This window comes from Loa loa (genome assembly GCF_000183805.2).
Source record: "Loa loa unplaced genomic scaffold supercont3.23, whole genome shotgun sequence".
NCBI classification, from domain to species: Eukaryota; Metazoa; Nematoda; class Chromadorea; order Rhabditida; family Onchocercidae; genus Loa; species Loa loa.
This window is the reverse complement of record NW_018108203.1, coordinates 405,346-417,328: the sequence shown is the minus strand read 5'-3', so window position 1 is coordinate 417,328 and position 11,983 is coordinate 405,346. Positions and strand designations below refer to the sequence as shown.

Sequence of the window (11,983 nt, the reverse complement as noted above, 5' to 3'; positions counted from 1 at the left end):
TTAAAAATGACAGAGGAAAAAGGTGACAGAATGCAGGATAAAGTGACTTTGACATCATTTAAATGAGTAAATTTAATAATAATTAGGCTTATGGTAGCAATAGGCAGTTTTAATGAACAAATACATATTAGTCATATAACGCTAACGCATCATTTAATCACTGAACGCTGAACTGCCAATGAAACAACGAATCAATCAACCGATCAATCGGTTAATTAATCAATTAATCAAGCAAACGATCATTGATGAATTAATTTCATTAATAACGAAGGTGTGCAACAGCAACAATTCTTGCACAGGCAGTCATAAACATATTCATTATTCATAAATACGAAAGAGACAATAATCCTAGCAGTATCAATTCTAATAAGTAATAGTAATTAATAATAATGATAATAATAATTAATAATAACAGTTAATAACAATAATAATAATTAATAATAACAATTATAATTATAATAATAATAATTATTATTATTAAAATAATAATAATAATAATAATAATAATAATAAACAGTTAATAACAATAATAATAATTAATAGTAGTAATAATAATTAATAATAATAATAATTATTATTATTATTAAAATAATAATACACGAGCCTCAATAGTAGTAAGCTCACGAAATATCAGGATTGAGGCTATGGAAGAAAGTAGCAATGAATGAAGAGAGTGAAGAGATAATTAACAGCGAATGATATTTGTTGTATGAAAGCAGCTGCATAACAGCTGCTATTTGTAAGCAAAAGATACGTTTGGTTATCATCGTCATCATCATCATCATCATCTACACCATCATCATCATCATCATCATCATCATTATCATCATAGCATCCCTCATACGATTTTAGGCTTAACACTTAACACTTAGATATATCATACTTCTTCATTCTAGCAGCATTTTCACTGAAAACCTTGCACTTTTTCATCCTCTTCCTCTCTCTACACTTTCTTAAACTATTACCGTATCACCATTAGATAATCCGAAAATCTTACAGCCTTTTCATTACTTTAAAGCAGATGAAACAACAGTGATCGTTGTATTGATAGCTTTAGCAAAGTTATAGCTCACTATAGTTTACATTTTTGAATGTTATGTTTCCCTTTGCTTTGCTTAATTGAAACTGCGATGAAAGCAGACTAGCACACATCAACAACTTCCTTCCCTTCCATCCTCATTTGTAAATACAATTCGTAAATTCTCCCCACCCTCTACAAAATGACTCAGCAACTGCGCCTTTACAATATAATCAAATTGCCTCTTTATACCAATCTATTCAAATCTATGAGGAATTTTTTTTTTTCAACATAAATCGATGATCTGAATAAGTTTCATGACAAAGAAATCCTTTGTAATGATGATGGTCATCGTTGTCCCCAGACTTAGGGCTATTACTACTACTACTTCTGTGACTTACTGACGTATTCACATCCTTATAATGCCGATCAGGATTTATTTGAACCGGTATTGGAATGCAGTTTCAAATGGATATTTTTTCTTAAGTTCTTTTTTTTGAAATTTTATATAGATTTAAATAGTAGACCTAAAGAGACAAAATGTGACTGTAATATCAAGTGGAAAATGCATGACGACTTTTGTTGGGAAAGTTCCAAAATGGTTGTTTATACAAAGCTAAGTTTAATCTTGAATAATTATTAATCAGCTCTTATGAGCTGCTTCTAAGCCTACTATATGAACGAAATGAAGTGAAAATCTCAGAATAATAATCAAGTCCTTATCAAAATGCAGTTGACAAGGTTTTAGAAATGATTACTTTCAAAAGGATAAAAGAATTACCTGTAGGTAATAATTTGTTTAGTCCATTTCGGTCCCATTAGCGCAAATCGTTTTCTTCGAAGCCCACCTTGAATTGGACGATCACTCAAGCCACATCTGTAATTGATCGCATAATATTTCTTTTGAAGGAGCTTTTTTCTTTAAACAAAATTTTCTTTGGAAAAATCATTGCTTACCTCTTCCTAGACATTAGTTCTCGAGTAGTAGCGTCTAATTTCCCAGTGACTGGTATATTTCCATATAGCTGTAGTTCTCGGATTGCCTCCTCTATCATTGTTTCGCTGAGCATTGCCGCCACATTTGCGGCTGGTTTGGGCAAATAACCGAATTCTTGCAAATATTCAACCTGAAACATCTGCTGATGTGTCTTTGCTACAATAAGTTTATTGACAGATTTATTTATGTGAATTGGCAATTTTTCAATCATTTAAGAGAAAAAAAAATAACAGAATGGTCAAAGGTAAGAAAATGTACTTACTTCTTGTTTGCTGTAGGCTGTCAGAAGAGATATGATTGGATATACTAGATATACCAGTAAAATCGTACTTAAAATCATCCTCAAATGTCGCAATACTTCATTTTAGATATTTCGCCTTCTTTGTCGCATGCTTTTTTTTTTTTGGATCTTCTACAGAAACAGCTTTCCTGTACTTTAATTTTTCTATAAACAATCAACTAGCACGTCGACAACAACCACTGGACTTATAGTGATCACGATGTATTTAACAGGCGCATCTGGGACTGGAAAATGTGAGAAACGATGCATAATCAGTGATAGTGCAGGAAGCAAAAAAAGGATACTATTCTGATCGATCATCGATGCTTGCATAAGAAGAGTAACTAACATCTGGATTGTGTACTTTGATAATATAACAGATTACTCCACCTGTGGTATTCTCCAAAATATTCATCACCTCAACTGATTAAAACATAAGCAGAAGACAACTGCTACTATAGTTATACATCTGTCAGGAGATATGAGAAAAAAAAGATGGGATTGTTTCACAGCTCTGGTGGTTTGTAGTATATGGGATTTTTTGGAACGGAAAAGTTTGTATCCTCTCTACAATATATTTATTGCTAGCAAAACTTCAAGAGGCATTTAATGAAGAGAATAAAGAAAGCACAGATTTGAGGGATATAAGCAGTGGTTTGGAGGAAATGTCACCATACAATGTCAAAGTAAAAACTTTTTATTAGCACAATTTACCACCGTTATACTTATTAGTAACGTTACTCATAAATCATCATGGAAGTATTTGCTATTTCGTTTTAAGTTTTTTTTGGTGTTAGCTTACTTCATAACGTGCCAAATACATTACTCATAGCAACCTTGAGCTTTCTGAAGTTTACCATTAAATATTTCTGAAACATTTTGAAAAATTACTAAGAATTGAAAAAATACTCTCATTTGTCACTCATCAATTTCATTACTTTTTTATCATCATCATCGATCCTTTGATGAAAGGAACAGTTGTTTGGAGAAGCGATTGATTATAATGAAAGAGATGATCATATCAGCTAACGATGCAACTTTCCGACTGTTCGGCAGCTTCCTAGCAAGGTAGCGCATCTTGGGTTGGAACAGAAACACACACTAATGTAGTTGTTGACAATCAGGGGACAATATAACTTTGTGTGGTATATGGTAATGTTACATTCCAGCAACGATCGTAATAATGCAGGCTTTCTCATTGTTAAAAGCGAAAAAGGAATGGGAACAGAACTGAGAAAATGGGTACTGAATAATAGATGAGCAGTTGATCAAAGCGTAATGATAACCAATGAGTGACCAATCGTTCCGTACCATGTACCAGAGGTAATCTTTTCTCAGAGGTATTCATCTTTAATAGGCAACCTTGATCGATTCTCCCAAGCTTAACCGTAAACCGGAAACAAAACACTGCTATAAATCAATTCATCCCATTGCAAGATTTTCCGCGTGCATTTTTGCCTTCGCGTAACAAAGCGAATAGTAGGAAGTGGAGCTGTCAAATGCACGCAACTTACCTGTAGCACTACTGCTGTTATATTTATTCAACATTTACAACGGGTAACAAATACTCTTCTGGCTTGGCCCTTGGCCACAGATACCTTATTATCGATTAGAAAGATGATATTCAAGAAGTATTGGAAGAATTCGAATAAATTCATCGATAAATAACAAATGTCGCATTGCTACTTTCATTTATATGCTTCTTCCAATATTGCCACTATCAATAAGAGTGATAAGACAGGCTAAATTCTAAATTCTAACTACCTAAAAAAGTTATCTAAAAAAGCTCCTAAACCATGACGTAAAACTTCTCAGCCATTTGAATAGCAATCAATGTTCGGTGATCAGCCAACTCAGAGATTAAAGAGAAAAGCCGATGATGGACAGTGGTAAACGATCCTCTTTTCAAGAGATCCACTGTAAGATCATGTATGACCATAAAGATTTGAATCATAGTGACTGGATAATTTTGATGATAGCTGCTGTAGATGCTGGTATTTAGCGGTAAGTCTACAAATGGTTGATTAAGAGAAGTGTTATTGACGAGTATAATACCAGATCTCTAACTAGCAGCCTCATAGTCTTATTTTAAAAGAAGCCTGAAATAGATTTCGGTATGAAAAGGTGATAGTGATGTATGAGCATGAACATTGTTAACACAACCTTCGAATCGAGAACATAACAATAACCATTGGGAAATTCTAATATGAACAGTGAAATGCTATTGAGAAATATTGATCTTAAAATGGAGACAGATATGGATGGTATGAGTAATTAGCACGGAAATGTATAGAGCAAGAAGTTCAAAGCTAAATTATCAATAAAAAGCTCAATTCTTTGGAGGATGTAGATAGATTGTGAAAACTGATGGCAAAAGAAGGAGGAGAGGAGGAGAGGAATAGTTCGATAAAGCTGATGCGATGGGTGCGCTGAAGGATGTATATATACATGTATCGGACAAGATGAAGGACAAAAGAGATTTTGCTAGGTCTCCGAGGGTCAGCCATACCGCTGGGGTATCTTATGAAACGGGCACTTTTTTTTTACCGCTGGTAAGAAAAAAAAACCCTGTATTATTAGGACGGTGCAATGCCATATGTTCTGAGCAATAAAGCTTATTGGAATTGGTATATATTTTCAGATAGAACTATCTTCTGCTCTGTAGCTTGAATTGCACGCAATTTACATTTGAACAGTCGCTTATCAGTATCGCTTATCAGTCATATCAACAACAAATAATAAAGCATGCATGAAATTCATCAGTCATCTTCAGCTTACTTTTTCAGGTCCAAATATTCCAGTATTCCGTTCCTCGATTTTGGTTCTGATTCCAATTTTCCATCACTTTTTTTCTTTCGTTTCAAGCACTGAATACAATAAACAGTACTCTTCCATACAGTACATTGTTTTATCGGACAGTAATAGAAGAAATTTGCACATAGACATTTTCCCACTCTACAATAGATTTTATGCAAATATCGGTGGAATAATTAGATCGAATGAAATCCCTGCAATTTTAACTTCGATATAATAGTTGTTATCAACTTCATTCTGGTGCAGTTCGCATGCATCTATGACTAGCTTTCCGGTTTGATATGAGATCGATAAAGTGATTACTGTCCAGATTGTATCAACTACGTCAATTAGGGCAAAGATAAAAGTAGTTGTTAATGCCGACATGAATGAGTGGAAAAAAATTGCAACAATGATTGTTACATTAAAGTTTTTTTTTTTTTTAACTTTGGCTTTTCTCTGTAATTTGCCTGAGATTTGTGAAATTGGTATAGGAAGTAGCAGAAGCATGTATTTCTTGCAGTTATTTTTGCCAAATAATAATAATACAAGTCAGTTAGCCAATCATCTATGTACCATTATCATATCAATAAGTTATCACTATCATCACTGAGATAATAGCGAAATTTTGCCACATTTATTTTGCCACGGCGTTTTCCGATATATAGGTACTCCTGATGCGATATAAAAAATCAATATAGCCGACCATAGATCGCCCTACATCCATTCTTCGATTTAAAAGATCTCTAGGATTTCTGACTAAATTCGAAGTGTGGAAAGATTACTATACATTCAAGCAGTTTATCCAAATATTATGAAATTAAATATGAAACAATCCGAGCCCGAATATCACTAAAAACAAATCAAGCGATTAAAACATTCGAATCATTTTGTGTAAATTCAAGACCGTAAAAGATAAACAAGAATGAGTTATATGGGAGTAGCTTGAGGTTCAATAAGAATTTCGTTGACAGCAACCGCAGATGGTTGATTCACTGCGTATAATACTGCTCGAGCGATGTCAGGCGAGTTGAGGATAGGATGACCTGCTTTGGATATGTCATACTTGTCGCATGCCTAAAAAAATAGCCGGAATGTTTATGGAAATCCTCTCTTTATATAGAGTTCATATCAGGACAACAGAAATGTGTCAACCGGAATGCAACCCATAAAATAATTTACTTCCTTATCAATGGAATGACTTCCTAATTCCGTTTCAACATCTCCCGGTTGTACATTCGTTACTCTTATACCGTATTCGACCATTTCCAAACGTAACGCTTGTGACATGCCTTCGATGAAAAATTTTGTTCCGGAATAAACCGCTAATCCAGCGAAACCCTGAAATATACATCTAGAAAACTGATTTTCCAATTATTTCAAATATTGCTTAATTGCTACAATGTCATACTACCATAAAGAATAAAAGCATTGAAACAAGAATTTGCAATTATTCCAAATTTGTATGATCGATTCGAACGTACCATTGGAATGCCTGAATTTTCCCGATGGAAAAGAGCTGTATAACCAAAGAACACTTCATGTTTTCATTTTCATATACTGGTCATTCCACAAAAAATCTAACTTCCATTATAACTTACACGTTTCCCAGCATCAGATGTTATATTTACGATATGTCCCGATCCAGCTTTGATCATATGCGGAAGTACCGCTCCAATAAAATTCATTGTGCCACGACAGTTAACATCTATTTGAAGATTCCATTCCTGAATTACATTCTCATCAGCTCTTCTGGAATAGTGTCATCTGGTATAAATTGACTTGACTCTCTTTAATATCTGGAAAATTCTCAGGAAATTTGGTGATTGACTCACTTTCGTTGGTCCATTCTTCATCATCTCATAATACATGCATCCGGCATTGTTGACGAGTACATCTATAGTTCCAAACGTTTCCACAGCTCGACTTACCACAAACTGTACGTCACTCATTTGCGTAATATCACACTGCACAGGTAGTAAATTACTCGACATGCATCCTTCAGCTTCCAATCTAATTTACCAGAAATAAATAATCATTCCTGCCTGGCTATGTTTCATATCCCAAAAAAAAAAGAAATAAAAAATATTCATATCGCTCGGTCGACAGGGCCTCATTCTGCTTTTGAGATGTTTATTAGACAAGACACACTTGCTGAACAGTTCCATTAGCTTTGTTCGTCTCCTTGCGCAGAACACCACCTTCATATATCCAATTAAGGCAAGTTCTCGAACGATTGCCTCACCAATACCTGTGCTTGCACCTGTCACTATGCAGACTTTTCCAACCGTTGTCTTTCCTGAAGTCAAATCAACAAGCATATAAAGGGCTAAGGCCATATAACTCAACTTTATCACATTGAGAACCTTTTTGTAAGAAGAGACAAGCCCTCATAATGGCAATAAAAGTAAAACTTTAGGGTAGATGGTAAAAACTGCTGTTGGTTGATATCTCAATGGAAGAACTTCAAAAACTTTGGATAGATTTCGGCTAAATTCACAGGACGGATCTCTTTGAATCCGAATCTGACTAATTCAACGACGCTTCAATGAATCAATAAAAACTTACCAAAAGGAGTGGATGTTGGTATTGCTGTAAAATTCTTCTGAGCCATAAGTCTAAGCCAATGAGTGAATAAACTTTTTGTCACAACAGGATAGGTGCCACCCATATCTTTCAGTACTTTTTCTGTGTTTGTTCGCTTAAACGTTGAATATGTCGAGAAAAGCGTATCTTCTCTGCAATGCGATAATTCTGAATTTTTTGTCATTCATTCTTCCAGTCCTTATTAACTCCTTTCAAGTTCTTTTAAGTTGACAAAAATTTTCCTGCAAAGTTTTACTATAACCATTTGGTCATTCTGCGCACCCTCTTGCAAAATCGAAATCATATTAGCGATCATTCGGAGGAAATCGTTCCATTCCCAGATAATTTATGGAGTAATGGATGCATTTTAATAAATTACTTCTCATTTTGGCTATTTATCTTCAGAAAGAATTTAGTCCAATAATTATTTCTGGCAAGCATAGTGTAACTTCTCAAAATTTCTTCTAGCCAGAGGAAAAAGGATATTCCAGAAATATCTAGGGGAATCAATTTCAGGGTTTTATGTAATATTCTTCCGGATAAGCTCTTACTTTGATTGAAGTAATTTCTGCAACTGTTGGCATTCTGCTCCTTCTCTTGTACTAATTCTAAAATATTCACCTTTTAACTACATGATAAGACTATCTCAAAACTTCTTTTCATCTTGATAGAGTATTTCAGGATTTCTTCTCTTAACATAGAACAAATTTCATCAGTGCTATCACTGATGAAGAAGCATTGCCTTGCCGAAAGTATATTCAGGATTCGTTTCTGCTACCTTTATATTTGCATAATGAAGTAATGTCAACTTACAGCTGTACCCATTGCTGCATAGGTATTAGTCGCATTGGAATGCCAAAATCATTTATCCAATTAACAATTTGTCGCCAAGTTGGCGCATTATTGTTCGTTAAATGAAATATCTTCCCCATGCTAGCACGGAAACTTTTTGTTAAAATTTGTGTAATAAAGGAAGAAGTGAAGTCAACTGGTGTAAATTCTACCTGTAATGGAAGAGAAATCATGATTATTAGTTAGACCTCTTCAACATCATTATCAAATAATTGAATATATTTTATGAGATTGTTATTTCATTCCATAAAGTATTAGGCTATATGACGTTGTCGAGCTTGAGTTAATTAACTGATATATAGTTAATTAATTAAAATAGTCTTGGTCGTATATTGCTATGTAGCTGCACATCAAGCATATCAATGGCCAATTTTTTTGCTCTAAGGCTATCTATTGTCAATTACATATTGGCTGCAATACCCTTTTTTTGGAAGACAATTTGGCCAATTATTTATTTCAAACATGATTGGGTATGGCTTTTGCGCCAAGTTATTAACTTCAAGGTCGTGATATAAAGAGTTAAGAAGAAAAAGTGAAAAGTTATTTGAAAAGCACACCACAAAATCCAGATCTGGAGCCAGTTTGGTTTGAATTGTGCAAAAAATTAACAAATAGATGAAATCTTGTTTATTCCACACTCCGGTACTCATTGAGGCTGCTTGATTCCCTGCAACTTTGTCTATTCATCCCTTCCAGTTTTATCGTGCACAAACTAGTTCACTTCCTTCGTCTACGATCAATTTCTCTCTTAATTTCCATTCCTGACTTCATCTACGACAATAGATTGAAAGAAACTTCACAGCAGTTACCGAAAACAGTACTCAATATGAATAATAAATAACCCAGTAATAACATACCAAGTCGAAAGATTACTGTTGGAAGTCCTCGTATTTGTGAATTAAGTACCAATCTTTCAGCTACCCATTTAGTTTGAGCATAGCCATTCAACAGCTTTCCCTGTACATCATCATTAATGATATCTTCATCGACATCCTTTAAATTCGACGGTACTATTGCATTGGTGCTGCAAAATGCAAACTGCAATTCATTTCACTTTAAATACATCTTAAAAAAGTAGACGACCCGATTAAAGCCTGTCAAAATCAAAAATTTCGCAATGTATTCGAAACAAGCAATTGCAACCTTTCCTTACTCTGATCAGAAGTTTGAATTTTAACAATTCATTAAATAAAATCAAAACGAAAATTTGATTTTTCGAAGTTACAAAGACCGAATTACAGGAAAATTTTATTTTATACAGCACTGTTTCACATCATTCATTAAGTCTCTTCTAAACGCTTTCTAGATGGTAGAATCTCTTTAGATGATAGTATCTTAGATAGTAGTATCTCTCTAGATGATAGTACATTGAAAGGAAATGGTTTGTTAAAACTAGAGCTTACCTTAGATAATAGAGAGGTTTTACTTTATTCTGATGACAGAAGTCTAGAATATTACGTGTACCCAATACATTAATACCATGTAGAGCCTACAATAAACATATTTCGTTCTAAGAGATAGCCATTACTTTTTTCCTACAATGGAATTTGGATAATATCTAGTTGGTGTCCATAACACTTCATAGAATCACTTTGTCATACTTCTTTCTGTGATAAATGACCATAAAGAAGGAAGTAACTGCATGAGTCCAGACTCTCTAATATTATGTTTGATTTATATGTTTTAATTAATGCTGAAATATCATTTCACCAGCTACCTGATATGGGAAGATCAAATTCACATAAGCAGCAGCGTGAATGACCGTGTCCACCTCATATGTTAAGAATAAATATTCCTCCTCGCTAAGGCCTAGTCGTATCAGTGCCACATCACCAGAAATTATTTTAACTCGACTTTTGATTAAGTCATTCAACGTGTTTGTCATCATACCTGAAGGAAATGTATCTGAGTCTCCAGGTGCAATACTCTCTAATGAGTAGTTCTTTTAATTATCTGTTTATCTAATCTTTCTTAAGCCAAAGTACCTTCGATCTACTTTCTGGAAATGATTATGATCATACAAGCCGACACTTGAAAACAAATTTTGGAATGACACCGGAATGGAATTTCTCACCTATTTTTTCAATGCTGTCAATAAGCCTGAATTGTGTGGTAACACCTGCGCTTTCCCGAATCAAACAAATAACTCGCATCTGAAACGAATGAATCCTCAAACTTCAATCTCTTTTATGAAGTGATCTTTAAGAATTTAAGTTAGTTGAACAAGATGAACTCCGAATCCATTCATGTAGAGCATCTAATCCCAATGCCCGGATAACAAAAAAAGCAGTATCACCATTGATTTATAAGATCCAGCCATGGAAGATACTATCAAGTTATTTAACTAAACAGTTCCAAAAACGATTGACAACCTCAGTTGTAAGTAGAAGTTTGACAAGTATATGAGAGCCAATAAAACCAGTAACGCCAGTTAGCAATACAATATCACGTGAGAAGCTATGATCCAAATCAGTAGAACGCCAAAAAGCGCGTAAGTGTAAGTCCATCCTGTAACAAGTTTCAGGTTTAAACATGTAAGCCTCAAGCTTATTCATAATATGTTTATTAATTCAAAATTCATTCCCTCCATTCTATATATTCATAAAAATATTGTGTAAGATCGCTTTTAACTTTTGCCAGATGAAGTAATCATTGATTTTCTTATCTATGTTTAGTCTCCTTTTCATTCCACTTTTTTCACCTTACTTTCTCATTATTTTTCAGTGTACAAAGAATGTTAGCTATGCTTATCGCTTCCGTCAGTACTTTTCCGCTTCCTCACAATCGATTTGAACTGATGAAATTTCAACATACACATTATCCTTAAAATCGTGAATGCTGACTTGATGGGCTAGATCGACCTGCTCCAAATTATCACTGTCATCTTTATGATCGATACGTCGGGCCAACGACGATACGGTTGGTGTAGCAAATAATTCGTGCATACTCAACTGCACTCCGAATTCCTCCTGAATCTTGTGCAACAGACGAGCTGCCGTCAATGAATGCCTGAAATATACAATTACTTCTATCTCCGATTTATCTGTCTCTAAAAATTTCATAGTAAAAGCATATGACAGATTATTGATTGGTATAAGGCAGAGGAAAGGATAAAAAACAATTAAGAGTTTCCTGCATCTCTCGTGAATTATCTTTCTGATCAATGAATACCTACAGTTGTTTTTGCAAAGGCAAAAAGTGTTCGGAATTCAAAATTACAAAAATGTGAAGAAGATGAGAAAGCGTACGGTATATTATATATCATACAGGCATCATTTGTAGAAGAAAGGTTAACTAGAAATCTAACCATTTTTCAAAAATACAGTGCCTTTTTTCAAATGCTGGCGCTATTAACAAATAGTAAAATATTTCTTGCATATTTCGAAGTGTTATATTTTTAGAAATTGTAAATAGCATAAATATGAAGTACATTGATATTTCTACGCTGATCATAAGG

General features: G+C 34.1%; 2 protein-coding genes across 2 annotated transcripts in view; both read right to left on the bottom strand.

Moving 5' to 3' along the window:
• LOAG_16854 (matrix metalloproteinase-24) overlaps positions 1-2,446 on the bottom strand; it is an 8,072-nt gene extending 5,626 nt beyond the window's left edge. Inside the window, exons 1-3 of the mRNA XM_020449512.1 lie at positions 2,278-2,446; positions 1,976-2,145; positions 1,800-1,895 (exon numbers count right to left, since the gene is read on the bottom strand). Of these exons, the coding sequence (XP_020306968.1) occupies positions 1,800-1,895; positions 1,976-2,145; positions 2,278-2,355 (344 nt within the window). The 5' untranslated portion in view covers positions 2,356-2,446. The remainder of the gene's footprint in view (positions 1-1,799; positions 1,896-1,975; positions 2,146-2,277) is intronic.
• A 3,437-nt stretch (positions 2,447-5,883) lies between these two features.
• LOAG_16853 (oxidoreductase) overlaps positions 5,884-11,983 on the bottom strand; it is a 10,540-nt gene continuing 4,440 nt past the window's right edge. The window contains exons 11-25 of the mRNA XM_020449511.1: positions 11,341-11,535; positions 10,899-11,034; positions 10,601-10,679; positions 10,244-10,416; positions 9,930-10,015; positions 9,384-9,550; positions 9,084-9,193; positions 8,488-8,678; positions 8,226-8,282; positions 7,657-7,826; positions 7,240-7,387; positions 6,924-7,101; positions 6,690-6,815; positions 6,271-6,429; positions 5,884-6,165 (exon numbers count right to left, since the gene is read on the bottom strand). Of these exons, the coding sequence (XP_020306967.1) occupies positions 6,019-6,165; positions 6,271-6,429; positions 6,690-6,815; positions 6,924-7,101; positions 7,240-7,387; positions 7,657-7,826; positions 8,226-8,282; positions 8,488-8,678; positions 9,084-9,193; positions 9,384-9,550; positions 9,930-10,015; positions 10,244-10,416; positions 10,601-10,679; positions 10,899-11,034; positions 11,341-11,535 (2,122 nt within the window). The 3' untranslated portion in view covers positions 5,884-6,018. The remainder of the gene's footprint in view (positions 6,166-6,270; positions 6,430-6,689; positions 6,816-6,923; positions 7,102-7,239; positions 7,388-7,656; positions 7,827-8,225; positions 8,283-8,487; positions 8,679-9,083; positions 9,194-9,383; positions 9,551-9,929; positions 10,016-10,243; positions 10,417-10,600; positions 10,680-10,898; positions 11,035-11,340; positions 11,536-11,983) is intronic.